Source organism: Spea bombifrons, chromosome 7 (genome assembly GCF_027358695.1).
Source record: "Spea bombifrons isolate aSpeBom1 chromosome 7, aSpeBom1.2.pri, whole genome shotgun sequence".
Classification (NCBI taxonomy): domain Eukaryota; kingdom Metazoa; phylum Chordata; class Amphibia; order Anura; family Pelobatidae; genus Spea; species Spea bombifrons.
Window position 1 is genome coordinate 43,109,044 of NC_071093.1, and position 20,058 is coordinate 43,129,101.

The 20,058-nt window shown below is 42.1% G+C and overlaps 1 protein-coding gene across 1 annotated transcript in view; it reads right to left on the reverse strand.

Moving 5' to 3' along the window:
- The window catches only part of RAB26 (RAB26, member RAS oncogene family), a 59,853-nt gene extending 40,356 nt beyond the window's left edge, over window positions 1-19,497 (reverse strand). The window contains exons 1-2 of the mRNA XM_053470410.1: window positions 18,247-19,497; window positions 10,164-10,274 (exon numbers count right to left, since the gene is read on the reverse strand). Of these exons, the coding sequence (XP_053326385.1) occupies window positions 10,164-10,274; window positions 18,247-18,420 (285 nt within the window). The 5' untranslated portion in view covers window positions 18,421-19,497. The remainder of the gene's footprint in view (window positions 1-10,163; window positions 10,275-18,246) is intronic.
- Between the last annotated feature and the right edge of the window lie 561 nt (window positions 19,498-20,058).

Here is a 20,058-nt window from a genome sequence, read left to right on the forward strand (position 1 = left end):
GGACCACCTTCTGACTCTAAGACATAAGCAGTCATCGAGAAACTAATACATAAAGATAAAAATACACTGCTTTCATTCAACGTGAAAATTACACTCAGGCAACTGCTCTTTTCTACTGAAAGATAGTGGAACAGCCTCCCAGCAGAAGCGGTAGAGGCTAATTCAGTGAGGGGATTTAGAATGGGATAGGCATACGGCTTCTGAACCAACGACTGATTAAGGTCTTTAGACTTTACAGAAAGAAAAAGTTTTTACTACTAGAGAAGCCACGGGTTAAATTTTAAGCAAATTATATTCTTCACAGGGAGGGCTGTAAAACTCTGGAATCCACTCAATACAGAAGTCCACTCCACAGTCACTGGGGAGGTTTTTAAGAATGAACTTTTTTTGGAAAAACATTTATGGGTGCAATTCTTAATTTAAAAGTATTTTACCCCAGGAGTTATTAAAACTGTCCTTGGAGTCATTAAGCACCCCACCCCCACCCACTAACCATAAATCTGTTATTCTCCGTATATCATGTACTATGATATATGGAGACTGGAGAGTATTATTATAGAAGAACTAATCAATATTAAACCCAGACATTAGAAAAATGCAGACTCTAACTAATTGTGAGAAATGGCCCTGCAATGTAATAGGAGTGGTGGATACAAGGAGTGTACATTAGGCACAGTCAGCTTCACAGATACGTTCTATAAGCTCCAGAGTTAGAGGGAATACATGAATGCAAATTACATTTGTATTAATTTTACATTATTTCTAGAGTAGCATATGGAATTTGTAATATATATATGATATATATATATATAAAATATATATTTTTTTATTATATTTTTATAAAATTATTATATTTTTTTTTAAGTAATATAATACACAGAATTTTTATTATTTTATTATTATTATTATTTCTTTGTTTTATTATTTAAAGTCCTTAAAAAATACAAAAACAGGTGTTTGTTAAAAGGATAATACACCTTTTGCACTTGGCGCAGACAGGGTTAACAAGTGATGTCATGAGATTGGCCAGCAGCCAGTGGGGGCTGTTTATTCAATTGATCTAGAAAGGAGCAGACTAGCTGGGCCAGATGGTTCTTATCTGCTGTCAGATTCCCTGTTTTTAGCCCTCTAAATATATACCAGGGACGGCTGTGCTCATTAATATTTTCCAGAGCAATATTCTTTAAATGGCATCTCACGCGGATATAACCTATAATCGTATCTCAATACGGAATGTAACGATGTATTGTCATTTTGGATTTGCATTATCATACCTCCCGACAGTCCTGGTTTTTACAGGACCAGGGAGCAGTAAAATCAATTGCAGTTCCAAAGTGGCCACCGTAGAGTCCATCCATAAAGGTCAGAGTTATATTGAGTTGAAAGTAATCTTGACTGATTCCAGTCAACGTTTTCTGACTAAATTTAGCACTATAATTCAACAGCCAGGTGAATGCAAGTCAACTGACTTCAAGCCATTATAAAAAGCTCTTTGCAGGACAATAAACTCAACTGACAGACTCGAAAACAAACTCAACTATCAGACACATCAACCAACTCAACTATGAGACTCATCAACCAACTGAACTATCAGACACATCAACCAACTCAACTATGAGACTCATCAACCAACTGAACTATCAGACTCATCAACCAACTCAACTATCAGACTCATCAACAAACTCAACTGACAGACTCATCAACAAACTCAACTGACAGACTCATCAACCAACTCAACTATGAGACTCATCAACAAACTCAACTGACAGACTCATCAACAAACTCAACTATGAGACTCATCAACCAACTCAACTATGAGACTCATCAACCAACTCAACTATGAGACTCATCAACCAACTCAACTATCAGACTCGACAACAAACTCAACTGACAGAATCATCAACCAACTCAACTATCAGACTCGACAACAAACTCAACTGACAGACTCATCAACCAACTCAACTATCAGACTCATCAACCAACTCAACTATCAGACTCATCAACAAACTCAACTGCAGTCAAATGCAGCTCAACCCAGCAAATCAACCCAACTCTTAAGACAGTTGTTATTCTTCCCTCCATCTTTGGAAAACACATACAACGCTCTCATTCTCGCACAAGCCCTATGCGGCATTGTTTAAGAACACTATTGTGATGTGATTTATTACAAACAAAATCCTGCTTACTTACACAAAGGCAATAGGTTTCTAAAACAAAGGAGAACGCTGCACCTCCTTCCAGTAGGTGACTTATAATTATAACAGGTCCATAATTCACAAGGCGAGGCTTATAAAAATAATGTTTCTTCCTCTATCATTTTGGGCTCTTTTTTTAAAAAAAAATAAGCGAGCCCTTGAAGATTCTAATCATTACCTCTTTTTCCTAGAATCACATTTTGATCCCCTACCCCCCAATTTTAAAATAGTTTTTCCATCTTTTATTTCTTTAATAACGTGCATTAAGCTCCATGGATGCTGTTTTATTTCTCTTGAGTGTAATTCTCAGTGGCTTGAACCAGTTTATAAACATTTCAATTGCATTTTGGGGAAAAAAAGTACCTTTTTTTAATTTATTTAGGGAAAAATAAAGTTTAATCCATTTACAGGAATGACTTTGGTAAAATAGATTTTTAAAATTAAGATATTGTTTAGCCCCATATCAAGCAGACATTCTTTTGCTATTGTTAATGTATAAAACAATATATATGATTTCATGTGCAGGAGCCGGCCTGGGGGGCTGCCGGGCACGTACGATATCAGGGGGCCGCTGGCCTTAAAGCCCTAGGGTTCTCTTATCACAGAAACATAGACTTTGATGGCTCATAAGACGCATTCAGCCCATCCAGTCTGCCTCTTTTTACTTAATCCGGTTTCTTCTTTCTTTCTTTCTAGCCTCCGCTATTAGAACCTCCGCACTCTGCGTTCGCGCTGCACACACTGTTTATTTCACAGGTTTTTCAACTGTTGGAAAGTATGCTGTTAACCCCTTAATGGCAACATATAATAAAGTTCTCCAGCCAAAGGTTTGAACAGTCAAGTCCCTTTTCAGTTTGGACCATACATTTTTGGGACCCAAATTCCTGATGTCCCTCTTTCCTCTCCTGATTTCCGTCTTTCTTCTCCCGATGTCCCTCTTTCCTCCCCTGATGCCCCTATTTTCTAAGAGCTCAGAATGTTTGCTGGGTATGAGGGTATCACAGGGTTCTACAGCCCTAAAAGCCCCGATAATGTGTATAGAAACAGCAGCAAACAGCTTTATAAATTAAACGGGGTAAATAAAACACCATTCTTTTTCTTACATAAAGATCTTACATCATACAAGAACTATCAATAAGGGATTAAGTTGAATAAACACTCTAGGTCAATCCCAACCTCTTTAATATGCCTTCCTGAAGCGTGTCGGGAAGGCACGGGCTTCTGACTGGGAGTGATAGGAATTTAGCAGGGTACACGCACATTCTATATTAGACGTAGGAGGCAAATGCTTTCCCTAGTAACGTAATTAGCTCACAAATTAGCTTTGCTGGAACCTGTAATTGTATAAGGATCAGCCAGCACTAAAGTGACACGTATTCAAGCAAAGAATTGGAAATATGCGGTGTTTTCTGTTTTAAAACATCGTACAACAATGACCCTGAGAAGTCCCAAGGCTGTATCTTTGAAGACGTGCGCGGTAAGCAACTCTTTGCACCTACTCAGGAGAAAACTCTGCGGATCGTACAAAGTCTATTACAGATAAAATTGCCAACAATATTAAAAAAAAGTGGCAAGGCAGCTGGCACCCGGACCCTCGGGGCAGATGAGTAATAAGGTGGCTACACTGTAACATAAGTCCATTTCTGTATCCCGCATGCCCAAGGCTGCAATCGGTACGTATATTATGTTACAGTGACTCATATAAAGTTCATTAGGAATTACGGACAGAGAATTCGGATCTAATATTGCAACGTGGCTGTTTCTTTATTAACAAACTTACATTTGTGAACAAAAATAATAAATGTGCCTTCCATACCAAGCGCGTCAATAAAAAAAGATCATCGATGTACGGTATTAAATGGCCAGGTATGAATTATTTGATTCCCGGGGTATGTCCAATCCGATGGAACTCAATGAGTTAAAGGGATTTTGTGCCCAAAAACATCTTGGGACACAATTGCTTTTTCTTTTTTTATGCGAAATCAAGAAATATATATATATATGAATTAAAACTTTTTACATGATACAAGCATGGATTTAACCCTGTCCACCAGTTACCCTCCTGGAGACAGAAGCTTGTGACAGGTTACTTTATATATTTTAACTTAGTGGAGTGTATGTGCCTTGTCCATAATGACCAGGAACACCCGTCGGGTTTGAGATATTGCACACAGCGGGTATTGTCAACACCGAGAAAATTCAACAAAAAAAAAGGCACTGCATCAGACCACCGGCCAGAAGTAAAGGAGCTACCGAGTAGATCCTCCCCGTAACCTTTAATAATTATTCTTATCATTATTAGTATTATAAAATAAATCAAATACTTGATTTAATAACCCCCAGTAGTCTGTATTCTGGCCCGTATTAAATGTCATCTGGCAATGAGCAGATCAAGTTGTCGAAGTGTATTTAGACACTGCTGTGTGTTATCATATCAATTTGTATCAAGGGGATCTGGAAACATTTATAAGGGTAATTTAGCTCAATTGAACCTTATTGGTTTGCCTTGATTTGGCAAGCAGCGTTTTTTTAAATTGAAGATAGCATGCGTTCTGAAGAAATGCAAAGTATTACAATTTCTAGATGTGGTTTTGGGTTGTCTACAAAATCTGACAAGAGGGCCATTCCGTAACTCTATTCCTTCCACGGTGCAATGCGCAGCGCCGCAGAGTATCTTCCCCTCTCTGGATCAATTCAATTAACAAATGTTATTCATAATTAATAGTCATTACCTCCAAACCCTTCCTTGAAATAATTATTTCGAGGACTGCTTTAATTGTCATGTGACGTCAAAGCGGCCCCTGATAGGCTGTTACCATAGAAACTGAAAAATCTTCCTTTTTTTTCACGTGATTATACCTTAAAGAGGAAAGCAGATCGGCGACGGTTTATTTGCTTAACACGCTCGAGAGCTCAGTTAATGTTTTGTGGAACGGCTCAATTCAGCCGTTGGAAGCCCGAGATTCGATTATTCCATAAATCTGTTTTATTTCGGAATTATTTTTTTGCCTCATTAGGTTCGCCGGGATGCTACCTATACTCTGCGGCCTGCTTAATGGGATATATTATAAATACTGCTTCGGGGGAGCATTTCTTTACCTCTCATGGTAAAAGGAATTGTTAACCTCCATGTCTTCTTCTCAAGCTCTCAGGATATACCAGCTTCCATCCATGGGTAGCAATGAATGGAGGGGAGGAATAATTGGGCAGAATAGATAATTATAATAATGATTCTTTTGCGGGAGGTTGACACAAAGGACACATTCGGAAGACCAAGTTAGGGAACACAGAGAGCGGTATGGAGGAGAAATGTTAGAAGCGGAGGTCATAATCTAAAACTAGAGGGTCAGAGACTGAGATGGAACGTAAGGAAGTTTTACTTTACTGAGATGGGGTAGATAAGTGAGAAATGCAGGAGAAATGGGCAGTCTAGAGGGGGCCGAATGGGGCCAATCTGCTGGCTGATTCTATGTTTCTAAGTTTAGGTATGGTAATGTGGGACCGGAGGAATTGTGAGGGAACTGCATTCTATGGCATTTTAGCTGCCAAAGGCAACAACTCTTGGCTGCCTGGACCGCAAAGCATCATGGGAGAGAGAGTCCGCAGCCGCAGAGGTTCTAATGCTGTTTTTTGGTGATTTCCGGTGTCGAGCCGATAGGAGTGCTCATTGTGTCGCGCAGGCTGGCAGGTTGTCTTTTGAGGAACGTCAGTGACAGAGCGTGGCATATTGCTGTACTTAAATAAGAGCCCACGCCATCCGGGCTGGGGTGTGGGGACCATCTGGCGCGTTTAAAGCTATTTACTAACTCCTGGCTGAAAATGCACTTCCAGCCGCCCCGGGTTACGCTTTGAAACCTGGAAAGATGGAATCGTTTTTTTTTTAAAAAAAAGGAAGGAACTACTTTACCTCGTTTCCATGGCAGCTGGGGGCAAACCCTGTATAACTAAAAACAACTTTTTCCCGTAATTTGCCCCCAGCCTTTGCTGAGTCTGCTAAAAAGGCAAAGCAAAAGCAGGAGTGACGGAGACTGCTACACCGTATGCATACCCCCCAAGTGCCTCTGTTCAGGTAGATCAGTCCCTCTTTGGGTCCCAAATCTTTAAGGCCAGCGGCCACCAAATTCCGCATGTGCATCCGCCGTGGATACACATGGTCGCACGTTATGGTTTTTATACTTAATATAAGCCAGCAGCCACAGACTATTCCCTCACCCTTCCCGACACGCGAAAGATGGTGTAGAGACGTTCCAATCAGAGACTTCTGAGATCAAGCCAAGGAAAACAGATCTTCGTGCTGCTCAAAACACGGCTATTAAAGAAAAGCCAGGTGTGAGAGTAAATCTGATCCCCGCGCGGGGTTAATCTCCGTGTCCTGCTGGTCCAGCTGCACCTGTTTACCTACCTATACCGGTAATACCGGAAAAATCCATCTTATTACCCCACAAATAAAACGTACAAACTGAGCATTCAGCTTCTTCCTAAGTGTCCCGGTTTAGTTTGGCCAGTCCCTCTTTGGGGCTAAATTCAGGACAGCCAGTCCCTCTTTCCCCCTAAATCCATGTGCCCCCTTTCTTCTCCCCTGATGCCCCTCTTTTTGTAGGAGCGCAGAATGTTTGCTGGATATGAGGGTATCGCAGGGTTCTACAGCCCTAAAAGCCCCGATAATGTGTATAGAAACAGCAGGAAACGGTTTTATTATAAATATTTTATCCTGAGCAGTACTAGAAACTCACATCCCTGTGACATCACTTACTCTCCAGACCCCGCGCATGGCCGCTCGGCTAAAATATTTGCCAATCTATCAGATAACACCTACGGACCCCACCTTCCCCATACGTCAGTTCATGCAGAAAATAGCAGATTAAATAAAACCGCCCAGAAAATAATATTTATTACGAAACCACAAACCAGGAAATTTATTTTGTAAGAAGCGTAGATCTGATTACCTGGGAAACGTCCTTTCTTGTTACAGACTTTGTCATGTATGCCATTTAATGGGGGACCCGCTCATTAGGGTTTAAAAGGGGTCCTGATTTATATGTTAATTCATATATTTATTTTATTGGGCTATTGCAGCAAACACAGTAGCTGCGCATGGTCATACGGACTTCCTAAACCCTTCAAGCTCCAGGTAAAAGAAGAGTTTAATGACATTAGCGTTCGTTTTGTAAATCCCTGAGCCCGTCGGTGCTAATTAAGGTTTCTATTAAGCACAGAGCGTTGGCAGAAGGATACGTGCCGTCAGATTAAAAGATAAATGGTACCCGTCGGGATGGCGAGAAGTACCCAGAACCGGGATTTATATGCCGGGGACGCAGCCACGGGCAAAATGTTCTCAAAACGCGGATAAAAGACAGAAGCTTACGATCTCTGCAGATAAAGTCTGTCTCTTCTAATCAGGAACCCGAGCGCTTCTCGCATCCGTTTGAACGCGGCGCTCTAAAGGCATGTTACATCAGCACAAAAATCTTATCTGATGATGCCGTCTAAAGAGCGGTTGTTATTATGCCGTTAAAATTATGCAACCGTCGTCATTTTAGTGATTTCTTCAGTTTTTCAATTTTTTTTGCATGAAATCATACTAATAAACTGTTAGATTTGAACATTTTGTGTTAAACTGATTGTAACTGCAGAATTTAAATCAATTCTAATTGGTGTTGGAGAAGAACTCCCAATGCTGGCATTTTGGTTTAAACCTTTACAGCCAGCAGTCAGATTCCCAGCCATTTATATTACGCTTTACAGGGCTGGATTGCCAATGACAAGGCCCGGGGGGGGGGGGGTTAGTGCACTAGCACACATATTTACACACACTCTCACACATACACACTCATGCTAACACACACATTCATGCTAGCACATACTTACACATACACATTCATGCTTACACACACACATTCATGCTCACACATACCTTCACATACACATTCATTCTAACACACATATCCTTATACACACAGTCTCATTCTAACATGCATACTTACATACATACTCACTCCCTCCCTTTCCCTGTCACTTACTCCCTCGCCTCACCGGCAGCTGAGGCTTGCTTTTTGGCAGCTCACACAGTGCGTGCATTGAAGCAGGGATAGCAATCATAACATAACGGTATCAAAAGCACCAATTGGGAGTCTTATATACGGTCACAAGATTCTGTAGCATTATGAAGGAGTTCCTGAGACCCCGAGAATCTACCTCTTCACCCTAAAACTCTAAGATTGAGGCAAAAACCCTGAAAATCAGGATTAAATCCCAAGAGTTTCCAGGATTGGTTATCAGAAGCTAAGATTCACGTTTCAGCTTCATGAACATCTTTATATCCTTCATTCCAATTTAGAAAGTTCTAGCGGAGTGCAAGCGAATGCACGGCTCACGAGAAAATGAATCCCTAGAGTAATTATTATCATTGGCATGTAGTGCTGTATGATGTCATATGATATAGTATAAGGGTGAGGTCACCGAATTTAATCCCCTCATTTCTTTCTCTGCTCATTTGCATACAGGTCCATAATCTCAAATCATTTTTATACCCCGTGGAAACTTTCCACATCATTTCAAACTAATTACAGCTTGTCAGTCAGCTGTAACAAGCAACACCTTCTGTATCAAGAAAGGGAATTAAACTAGATAAAGCCCAATTTGCCGGCCCACAAGAGGGTTTCTCATAAACCCGGTAGCCAGCTACTGATCCTCTGACACGAGCCGCACCGAAAAGTAATTACATTGTTAATTGTTACAAACCATGCTTTGAAAAAAAATAATCAGACATGAGCTGTCGGCAAGCCAAATTACTCTTAGAAACACAGGATTTGCTGGCAGATCGGCCCCATTCGGCCCCATCTGGTCTGCCAGTTTCTCCGAGATCAAACTCCAAAGTATGAGAAAGGTGATGGCGGAAGTCCGGTGGATTTGTTAATTCTACATTTTTAAATAAGAAATATTTGTGAATTATAATAAGAATGACTTGGCAGAGAGATTAAACCCCTGTCTTTCGATGACATCATGCAGACCTCGCATGTTGACGATTCTATGCCTGTGACCGACGTCTATGACATCAGACGTTATGGAGTTGGGAGTTTGGGACTCTGATTACAGAAAAAGAAATGATGTCACTCTTTGATATCTACGGGGAATGAAAGGTGTTTAAAGGGAACAAACTCATACCTGGCAACTACGTTAATGAGCTGACGCTGAGACTCGTTAAATATTAACCCTTTAATAACCAATCATGCAGCGAATGTGTGTTAACCAAATGTGTTAACCAAGTGGCGCATATTATTTGAAGATACACTTAATTGAGTCACCTGCATTCAAGCAGGGATATCAAACACAACATACTAGGAGCAAAAGTACCATTTGGGAGACATATATGATCCCAGCGGGGAGAATAGGAAGGAGTCGGCTCCAGACTGTGTGAACCTGAAAATCTGCCCCTTCACCCTGAGATTGGGGCAAAAACTCTGAGACTCAGGGGGCAAACCCTTAGCGTTTCCAAGAATGAACATCTACAGCTTAGTAAAACAGCCCCCAACACCCAACAACATTTTTGGGGGTCACGAGATGAGCATTAGAGGCAAAAGTACCCCAAAGCTGGGCACCCCCGTATTTCTTTCTTCACCCTACAGGGTGGCTACTGTGAGCTTAAAGAGGCAAAATTCTTCCAAAATTACCCGAAAAATAACAAACCATTTGATTTTTCTTTCACTCCTTTTGGGATTTCTTATTTCGGGATTCATTGTTTCCTTTATAATGAAAACCCAGTTTATTACTTCTCTCCATTGTGTCTGATGATGCCATCAACGTGGCAGGATCTCCAAGAGGCAGCAAATTACAATCATACATTACGAGGACGCGAGGCGGGTAATAAATACACACCGTAGCAAATGACGTCTGTCCGCTGGTTTTTTAAACGTGTAATTAGGATCTTGTGGCGCGCAGAGCAATCCAATAACTGATGAAGCCACTTACCCGAAAGTCGATGCCGACCGTTGAGATGAAGCTGCCGGCGAGGAACGCTCCATCTTTAAATCTCACGAGCAGGCAGGTTTTTCCCACTCCGGAGTCACCGACGAGCATGACCTAAAGAAGAACAGGCGTCGGTTTAAAACATTAATATTTATCATTTATTCCGCGGCGCTCTACAATATACACATACTTTGCATAAAAAAATACTTGACTCTACCAAGGTCAATCAATAGGCAAATTTTGTACAAAAAAATCCACCTGACCACCTAAATTGGATTTTACTACAATTTGTGACCCAAAATCAGATCCAGTACTAAAAAATTATGTTGCTATTATTTTTTTATTAATCTTTTTTAGAACTTTAATAATAATATTTTGTTTTTTATTATTATTATTTTATATATTATATATACATTACATATATTTTTATTATTTTATTATATATATATATATATATATATATATTATACTTAAATATGCTGTGGAATATGGTCGCTCTGTAAAGCAATACCAAAAATAATAAAAATAATAATAATAATATTAAATAAATAATAATATTAAATAAATAATAATAATAAATAATAATAATATTGAATAAATAATAATAATAAATAAATGATAATTTTAAATAAATAATAATATGTAACAATCAGGACTGGGGATAATCAGGAATCTTACATTTCCCTTTTGATCCATGCATTCACCGAAGTGGTTAATCACAGACCACATAATTTCATTATCGTTCTGGTTTCAGGAACACATCGGGTTTTAAACCACATGCAAATGAATCATCGTACAGCAGTCTGGCAATAATAAAATATCCTTATGGGACCTGCCTCAGCACTCCGTACGCTATTATTACCGACTTGAAGAGCATTTAAATAACCCTTTGTGAGTGCATACAAATTACCCACACAAAGTTATTTATTTCCCCCCCGTACCGACCCCATAATTACATCTGCCTTCTAAAATAATAGAGTAATATTTGGAAATGTTTCTAAAATCCCACACTTTACATTTTTGCCGTAGTAATTACAGATTAAAATCAGCAATTTCTATGTATAAGAAAGACGCTTTATGTATTAACACCTTAACTTGTTGCTCTGGGGATCTGCATGATTATTCCTCCCCAGTAAGTTCTATGCCTCCTATTGTGAAGTTGCTGATTGTTGTTGATTGGTTCAGGCAGCCTTTGTAAGGGTCGGTGGGAGGAGATGGGAGAGAACGTCAGGAAATGGATTAGATAAAGCTGGATCTGCCACGCGATGCCTCCGGCTTCAGCCTTTCAAGTCATTATTTTAAAGGTTAAATATCTCTTAAACAATGAAGCTGATTGGCTGAAGGCAGATCACGTAAATGAATCCGCCTCTGCTACAGGCTGTGAAGGCGACAGGACCTTTTGGCTGGAGCGGCAGTTCTCGGGAGTCGCTTCTTGGAGTGGCTTTACTGATTAACCAGCCATAATTGAATTTGAATCCGTTAATTATCATCCTAGGGCTTAGTGAACAGACGGTTATCAGAGTTTCACAGAAGGAAGTTTTAAACCGCAGAGGTTTATCCTCCATCGACACGGGCAGAAACATCTGACGCACAAAAATATTAAACTTTGTCAACCCATTTGTATGGAAATATATATATTTTATACTTTATTGTGATTTTCAGGGCTGTAGAGCTCTCACACCCAGCAAACACTCTGAGCTCCTAGAAAAGAGGGATATCAGGGGAGAAGAAAGGAGGCACCTGGATTTAGGGAGGAAAGAGGGACTGGCTGTCTTAAACAGGGACATTTGGGAAGTATGCCTTATTGTGACTGTATAGGCCTGTAGCACTCTGTGATACCCTCATACCCAGCAAACATTCTGAGCTACTAGAAAAAGAGGGGCATCAGGGGAGGAAAGAAGGGAACAAGGGAGAAAAGATGGACATCAGGGGAGGAAAGAGGGGCACAGGGATTTGGGGAAGAAAGAGGGACTGGCTGTCCTAAACAGGGGCTTTTGGGACATATGCATTATTATGACTTTAGGACTGTAGAGCCCTGTGATTCCCTTATACCCAGCAAACATTTCGAGCAACTACAAAAAAAGAGCATCAGGGGTGCAAAAAGAAGCACAGGAGTTTGGAATTTAAAGAGGGACTGGCCAAATGGAACAGGGACACCTGAGAACCTGCAGCGTTGAATACTCATAAACAAATCTCTAAATCCGCCCAAACAGACTAAGGAGCAAGTCAATATTTGTCTTTATCCGGCTCGTGTTTGTTGAAGGAAAAGTCTTGTTGTCAGAGACATGTATCCGACACTCCTCAGCACTCCGGCCAAACCTTACAGGGCGGAAGAATACAGAGAATGTACACGGATAGAACGCACACGTGTGTAGAACATGTAGAGCTTTACACTTGCTTACATGTATAATACTCACCCATATACTCACACTCACACATGCTGACACTTATACATCTACACACTCCATGCCTTCACACGCTTCTACATTTAGGACCCCCTCCTATCTACCTTTGTAACACCAGGAGGCTCGTCCCTTGTGGTCCAGCGGCCGGTGAAGGGTCTCCCTCGCCGTCCTCACTCGCTGCCTGCGCCTGACATCTTGTCTAAGACTCAGTCAGCGTGCCGGGATGGATAAGGCTTTGCCGGCGGCCCTGCTCACCCCTATTCGTCAGTATCCGACATAGATAAGCAAGGACCCCAAAAAAGGTCTCTTTATTGTTGCTCCCTATTATACCCAAACTTTACAGAAAACACTATTTTTCCTTTCACTGTTATCTGAGCCCCAATCAACTGAGCAAACACCCAGACTCCTTATCATACTGCCTGAGGGAAACAATAGAATGGCTCAGTCTTAGTCACCCAGTTGGACTCTGTCACTGCGCCAGAGTTATAAAGGCTGATCGTTCTGTTTGTGCCAATAGGCCCCATACGATATTTTAATTTATAATGTATAACCTCCAAAAAAATAAAAAAAAAATACATAGAAAATTGAAGCAAATATTTTCTAGAATTCTTTTTTTTCTGGAGAGACTGGTCCTGAAAACTGGTTCTGGAACACTTGATGTCTTTTACAAACCATAAAATGACATCACGTCAGCGAGAATGGCTCGCTTGTCAATCAGTGAGCGGTCGTACCAAGCCACGGTAAGGCAGCCTCCCACTCGAAAGCCCTAGCTAGAAGATCCACAGGAATAACGGGTGGGCTAGACGGGGCCGAATGGGTCTGATGTGCCGGCAAATTCTAGGTTTCTGTGGAGGACCTGAGCCAAGCTAGTCACATGCTTACCTCCATGTATCTTTAGTCTGAAGAAGAGACCTGCGAGGTCCAGAAAGCTTATATGGGACCACCCACCAGAATCAGCCGGAACGCCCACCAGAGTCAGCCGGAACACCCACCAGAATCAGCTGGAACGCCCATCAGAATCAGCATCCAAAAGGGGTGTTGTCTCCATAGCAACCAATGGACTGGTCCAACCAGGAGATAAGATTTCATTGGTTGCTAAGGTGATAAGTTCAATTGTTCATTTTTCATACACGTCCATCTATGTGTTCTCCACCTGCCAGTTCTGTCCGTCCAGCTGCCTTTCCCTTTTCTGCCATGTCACATGTTGCGAGACGTGACAACCAATTGGTTCCCAGGTGCTTGAGATGATGTCAAAGACATGGTCGACAACAAACTGGATATTGTTGCCATAGCAACACCTTACTCTTACTAAACCATTTGTGTACGTCGATGGCATATCGTTCGAAGCCTCCAGGATTTAAATTAAAAGCTATATTCTCGTCACAGAGGGACATCCGCCCACCAATCACAGGTGACGCAGGGTGGACCCTATTTTAGGGGCAAATAGAATCTGCCACTACCCCTCCAGCTCGATTCTTAACCAGATAACCCACCACTTACTGAGTATGACGCGGCAGGGGTCATATCTCGCGAGGGCCTTTCCTCATTCACTCGGGTTAACCCTCCGAGAGGCGCCGCGTGCCTTATTATCATGCATGCGCGGTACCTCTCCCGCGCTCAGGTCATTTAATTTGTATGAAGCCATCTGTCTACTTAGCACTTTGTAAGAGAAGACATTATACGCAAAGTGATTACGCCGAGCTCTGCCTCCTGTGGTTTCCGAGCTGTACAAAGATATGGGGTTTAGGAGCAAAAATCTGTATTCCTCCTCCCTGTGCTCAGTGCCATAAAGAACGATCATTCGCTCTATTCCGCAGCAGCAGGGATTATATTTCCAAATGCAGGATAATCCGGATTATAATATATTTATATTTTTTAAATTAATATAGGAATATAAATTATTGTACAATGCGTGGATCCTGTAATATTAAATTATGATTTTTTTTTTCTCCATAAAATGACTTTAAAATATATAATGGGGAGAGATTATGGGGTTTATTCACTAAAAAGCAAGATTTAAAAGTGGGTTTATTCGGAATTGTCGATGTATCTTTAAAAAAAAAAAAGTAACGTTGCTTCCCTAAAAGTCATGAAATAAAAATTTTAAAAATGATCTAAATAATTTATTTTTCTACTGGAAAAGCAGAAGTTATTATTTTTTTTACAGTTCAGCGTTTAAATGAACAAGGCGTACAAACGACTCAACAAAGTATGACCAGGAAGCATTTGCCCGGAGATTGACCCATTTACCCTCAGAATCTGCCCACAGAGACATTTTCGGCCGCATGAATTGCCTTGCTTAATTTATGTATCAGGAAGTCCATCACTTTCGCTTCAGATGGGCCGACTTACATCTTACAGCTGGGGGCTCTTCAAATTGTCAAGTTTTACTTGACTGAAAGGGTGGTAGATAAGTGGAACAGCCTCCCAGCAGAAACAGTAGTGGCTAATACAGCAGGGGGTTTAAACATGCATGGGATAGGCATATGGCTCCTGAATTTAAGACGAGACCAACGACTGATTAAAGTCTTTACAGCAGGAGAAGCGGGCAGACTAGACGGGGGCCGGATGGGGCCGATTTTCCTTCTTTCCTTCTAGTGTAATAAAAGTTCTAAGTTAATATTCAAGGCGTTTTTTTTTTGTTCTAATAAAAATAGTCAATGTAGGTGACACGAGAAGCTGACAGGAAGGAACTGTGGTTACCCAACATGTTTTGCAAGTGAGAACTCAAACCCAGTTATTGCCTCGCCTCTCACTAACATCAAGTGTTACTTTTATTAATTTTTGGAACGCCGATAGCTGCCATTTAAGTAGATCCAGCCTCAAAACCTTAGAAAACGCCAACAAATTAGCAAATCCTCAACACTTGGAGTGACACGAGAACTTTGAAGACGACCAACGGTTCCTGGTGGTGGACCTCACTTGCGTTGGCTTCCAGAATGATCATTTTATTAGCTGTATGAAAAAAAAACCCTTTTGAGGCTTCAATTAACCTTTCCGTTCCATGTGATATTTTTAGATGTAGAATAAATCCGGTTCGACTCGTTCCCCTTCTTTTAGCTGCTCTGATCTGGCCAGCATCGCTCTGCCGAGTCTCCCGTCCATCCCTTGCTGGCAGCAAATTCTCTTTTTCTTTTTTAAGACTAACACCCAATAATGCAATTTTAAACGAAACTCGTCATCGCTGCTTTCTTAAGCCAGCTTTTTAGAAGCTCAACGTGAAATTCCATTTTAATCACTTATGATATGTTTTTTTTATCTCATTAGATCCCGACGGCAGCCAATGTTCCGAAGATGTTTTCTGAGCTAGATCGTAAGATAATTTTCTCATCTATGACAACTGTAAAAATTCCCTCAGCTATTAATTCCAAGATTCTAAAAAAAAAAGTCCTCAAACCCACTTTAACATCAAAAGTTTTCGAGAGACAAGATGGGGATTTGACGAGATGCTATGATAATTTTGGTTTCTACACGAGACTGAGCTCTGAAGCTCCTTGTAATCTTCAAAGTCTGCCTCCTCGTTCCTTGTCTAATAAAAAAAAGAACGTGGCGTGCAATGAATCATCAATCTTAATTATCTTATCTATTGTCGTTGACAGTAAGAAAATCGGGTCTACGTTCTTTCATCTAGGAAGACAATCTTCTCTCTGTACCTCTACCATTTGTTGATATGGCCCAGTTACACCTCAAAAGGAAAGCAATTTACGATACATTGTGTTGGCCAGGTTGGGATGTGGCCAACGGTATAAGAGGCTCTATGGAATGATGAAGATGGACAGGATACTTTGTAACAAAAGGATAATCCTGACTTCGGAGGAGAAACGTTAGAACAAGAGGCCATGATCTAAAACAAGAGGGTCACAGGCTTAGAGAGGGTGGTAGGTAAATAGGACAGCCTCCTAGTAGAGGTGGCAGTAATACCGCGAGGGGATTTAAACATGTATGGGATAGACATCCGGCTCCTGAATCTAAGACGAGACCAACGACTGATTAAGGTTTGAGTCTTTAAAGCAGGGAAAATGGGCAAAATAGTTTTTTGGGGTTCTGACACATAAACTGTAACTCAAAGAACAAACAGCCAATAATCCTGTATCTGAGGTGGATTTATTGGGTAATTAAAAAAAACAGAAGAGATAGAGAAGAACCCGTAAATGGTGGGTTGTCTTCAACTTGTGTTTCAGCACCGCGGGCAGGGATAGCATCACAAGAAGGATTAAACTCTTGACGTAAGATCCAGAATAAGGACGGACGTTAGTCAACGAAGGCTCTGCTACCCAACATACATGGGGAGGAAAAAAAGATGGTAGATCCAGAATAAAGATGTGATCCCATCTTTCAGCATTACATGTAGGAAAAGACGTTGGACACCCAGCAGCATATGATAGTCATTCGCACCTAAACGTCTATATGCCTGGAAGGTTCATGGTTCCGGAACCCAAACCCAAAGTCAGGTGATATAATGATTTTCTCACCACAGCAGAGATAAGATGTTCTCATGGATGTCGTATCGAGGGTGACATTAATGTTTGGGTCTTCACACACAAACCGGGGCACAAAAAAGAAGTGTCAGATGTTGGCCACCATGTGTCAAGTTTTGAAGACAAGTTATTAAAATTACAATACAAATATATTGCAGATTCTGTAAAGCAAGGTTCCAAATTAGTCAAACACCACCTATAACTTCTGAAATGAGAATATATTATTAATAGGCCCAACACCAAGCGTGACAAAAAACGAGAAGAACCACAGAAGGTGTGAATAACTTTCCCAGTTCCCATAAATTGAATCAATAAAGCTGAAAGAAGGGAGAATATTTCAGATAATGGATCAGGACCAGAGTTCTTTGGGTAGGACCAGTCCTGGACCACATGGTAGTCCAGGCATGGATGCTCTTTGGTTCTTCGAACCCAAAAGGGCAATCTACCCCTAGGAAAGCAGCCCAGGGGCCTGACGCCACTACAAACCTCGTGACCCGTAAAGCCTAGAGCCTCTTGGACAAAAGCCACATTTATAGGACCAGGGTAGCATGAGGGCTGACTAGTCTGCATCTGTTTCAAAAGTGTGGTTGCCGAAGACAATAGGAGTTGCATTTAACAAGCGCCATGAAGGTGATAAGCTCTTCTGGACATCCCCTACACCCAAGCATCGACTGGCTATTCCCAGTAACACCAGTCTAGTCTCAGCTGGGACATGGACGTTAATGGACCAGCCAAGGTCGGAGAACGCTAACTTCTACAATAGACGAGAAGCAATCAAAGACCTACCCAACAACAGCATTTTAAAGCAAAACTGGAATGCAAGAGATGGTTGTGTCATCAAGCATAGTGGATGCCAAGAACAGCTAACCAGCAGAGGTGGAAAACTATAGTGCAGCTCAGAATCTCAAAAAAACACTTGTGAACAGGGCCTCTCAGCATATTAGAGAAAGTCAAGGATCAATTTGGTCTACAACATGCACCACACTCAATGCATGACCGGTAAAAGGTGTTAAAACGGAATCTTGTCTCCGATTCTATGAAAATCGGTGTTCCGAGAAGAGAACGGCACGGAAGTCACACAATAAACACCATATCATCTCACAGCCACCCGCAAATAATAGATACAAAGTTCCCATTAGTTCTGAAGAACGCAGAGATAGACAGAGAAGAATCTCAGATACATTAAGTGTATTGGGGTCTCACCTTGAAAGCGATGTCATAGAACTCTCCGCTGCTGCTGAGGGACGGGCGTCCGGGCATCACCGTGCCATTTGGGTGGCAGTCACTGGCCATCTTGCCATCCACTTTAGGGGTAGGAAAGGTGCAGGGAGCAGGCGGGTTACTGCCCTTACCCTTCTGGCTTTTCTTTCTGGACATTCTGGGCGCCAGAGTGTTCCCGGGAAGTTCCCAAATATTTGGGGGAAGGAGAATGTCGGGGAGTTCCGGAGGCAAGCAGGAGGGGAGCGAGTCGCCAGGCTGTCGCAGCTACAACAAGCAAAGCATTTGGATCTGGACTTTAAGGTCTCCCCAGGTGTGAACGCCTTTCACTTCGTGTACCTCACACCGACAGGTACCTCTCTGATACTCTCCTCTATCGCTCTTACCCGTACCTCTCTTTTTCCTCTATTCCTTCTCCCCCTTCTTTCTTCTCTTCTCTCCTGCTTTCTCTGTCACTGTGTTCTCCTTTTTCTATTCCTCCTTATCAACCTTTTACTGTCACCTGGTATCGCTGTCCTATTTTCGCAGCGATCTCTCGTTTTTATCTCTCTCTAGCTCTGTTTTTCTCTTTATCCCTCTCTCTCTCCTGCCCGTCTCTGTTCTCTCTGTTTTTCCTTTTGTCTCTCTTAGTTGCCCTGTCTCTTTTTTCCCTGTCTCTTTTCCCTGTCTCTCTTTGTCTATGTTCTCTTGCTCTGTTCTATGTCCCTGTCTCTTAGTGCTCCCTGTGTATGTCTCTCATTCTCTGATCTGTAGTTAAGTCTCTTCTCTCTGATTTTCCTCCTCTCTTTACTTTCTCTCTCTCTCTCTGCTGTCTAGAATCTGCTTCAGTGTCTGTCTCTGTCCCTCTTTCTCTTTGTATTCTCCTCTCTCTCTCTATATATGTAAAGTCTGTCTCTCCTCTCCTGCCCCCCAAGTCACACCTTGACCCCCAAATCTCTAGAGGCCCCCCTTTTCCATGTACTAAACCCCAAACCACAGGTTCCTTCTCCCCAAACCAGCACCCTGATCAAAATTAAGCCTTTTCCTAGTGACCTTTATCTCAGCCCAACCCACAGCCCTGTCCAGACTACTCCTATCAGTCTGACAGCCTTCCAGCTGCACCCCTCCGGTGTGTGCTGCTCCTGCTGGGCTCTGGCTTCTTGTGTCCGAATACTGAGTCCCCTCTGATGCTCTGGTTCCGGTATAGTGCCGGTACGATACGGTACCGATGGTCACCCCTCGGTTGCCGCCTCCTTCAGTGCTAGAGTGCTCTGCTTTCCAGCGCCGGTATCAGCCCTTTAAGGTAGGCGGGACTCCATTCATCACTGACAGCGCAGGCGTCCAACCACCGCGCCCCAACTATTCCATTACCGGCCAGCTAAGGAATAAACAGCCAATAGGATGCTTGGGGGCTGGGTTATGTAAATAGAGCAGGACAGATGTTTGCTGCTTGGTCGCCCCCGGTGCATCCAGCGAGCTGTCATCTGCGCTACCGGCGTTATCCCTCCATCCTCATTATCTGCACTCACAGCCCTCCCCACCCTCTACCTCCACTCACAGCCCTCCTTACATGCCATTATCCCTCCATCCTCATTATCTGCACTCACAGCCCTCCCCACCCTCTTTCTCCACTCACAGCCCTCCCCACCCTCTACCTCCACTCACAGTCCTCCCCACCCTCTATCTCCACTCACAGCCCTCCTTACATTTCATTATCCCTCCATCCTCATTATCTGCACTCACCGCCCTCCCCACTCTCTATCTCCACTCACAGCCCTCCTTACATGTCATTATCCCTCCATCCTCACTATCTGCACT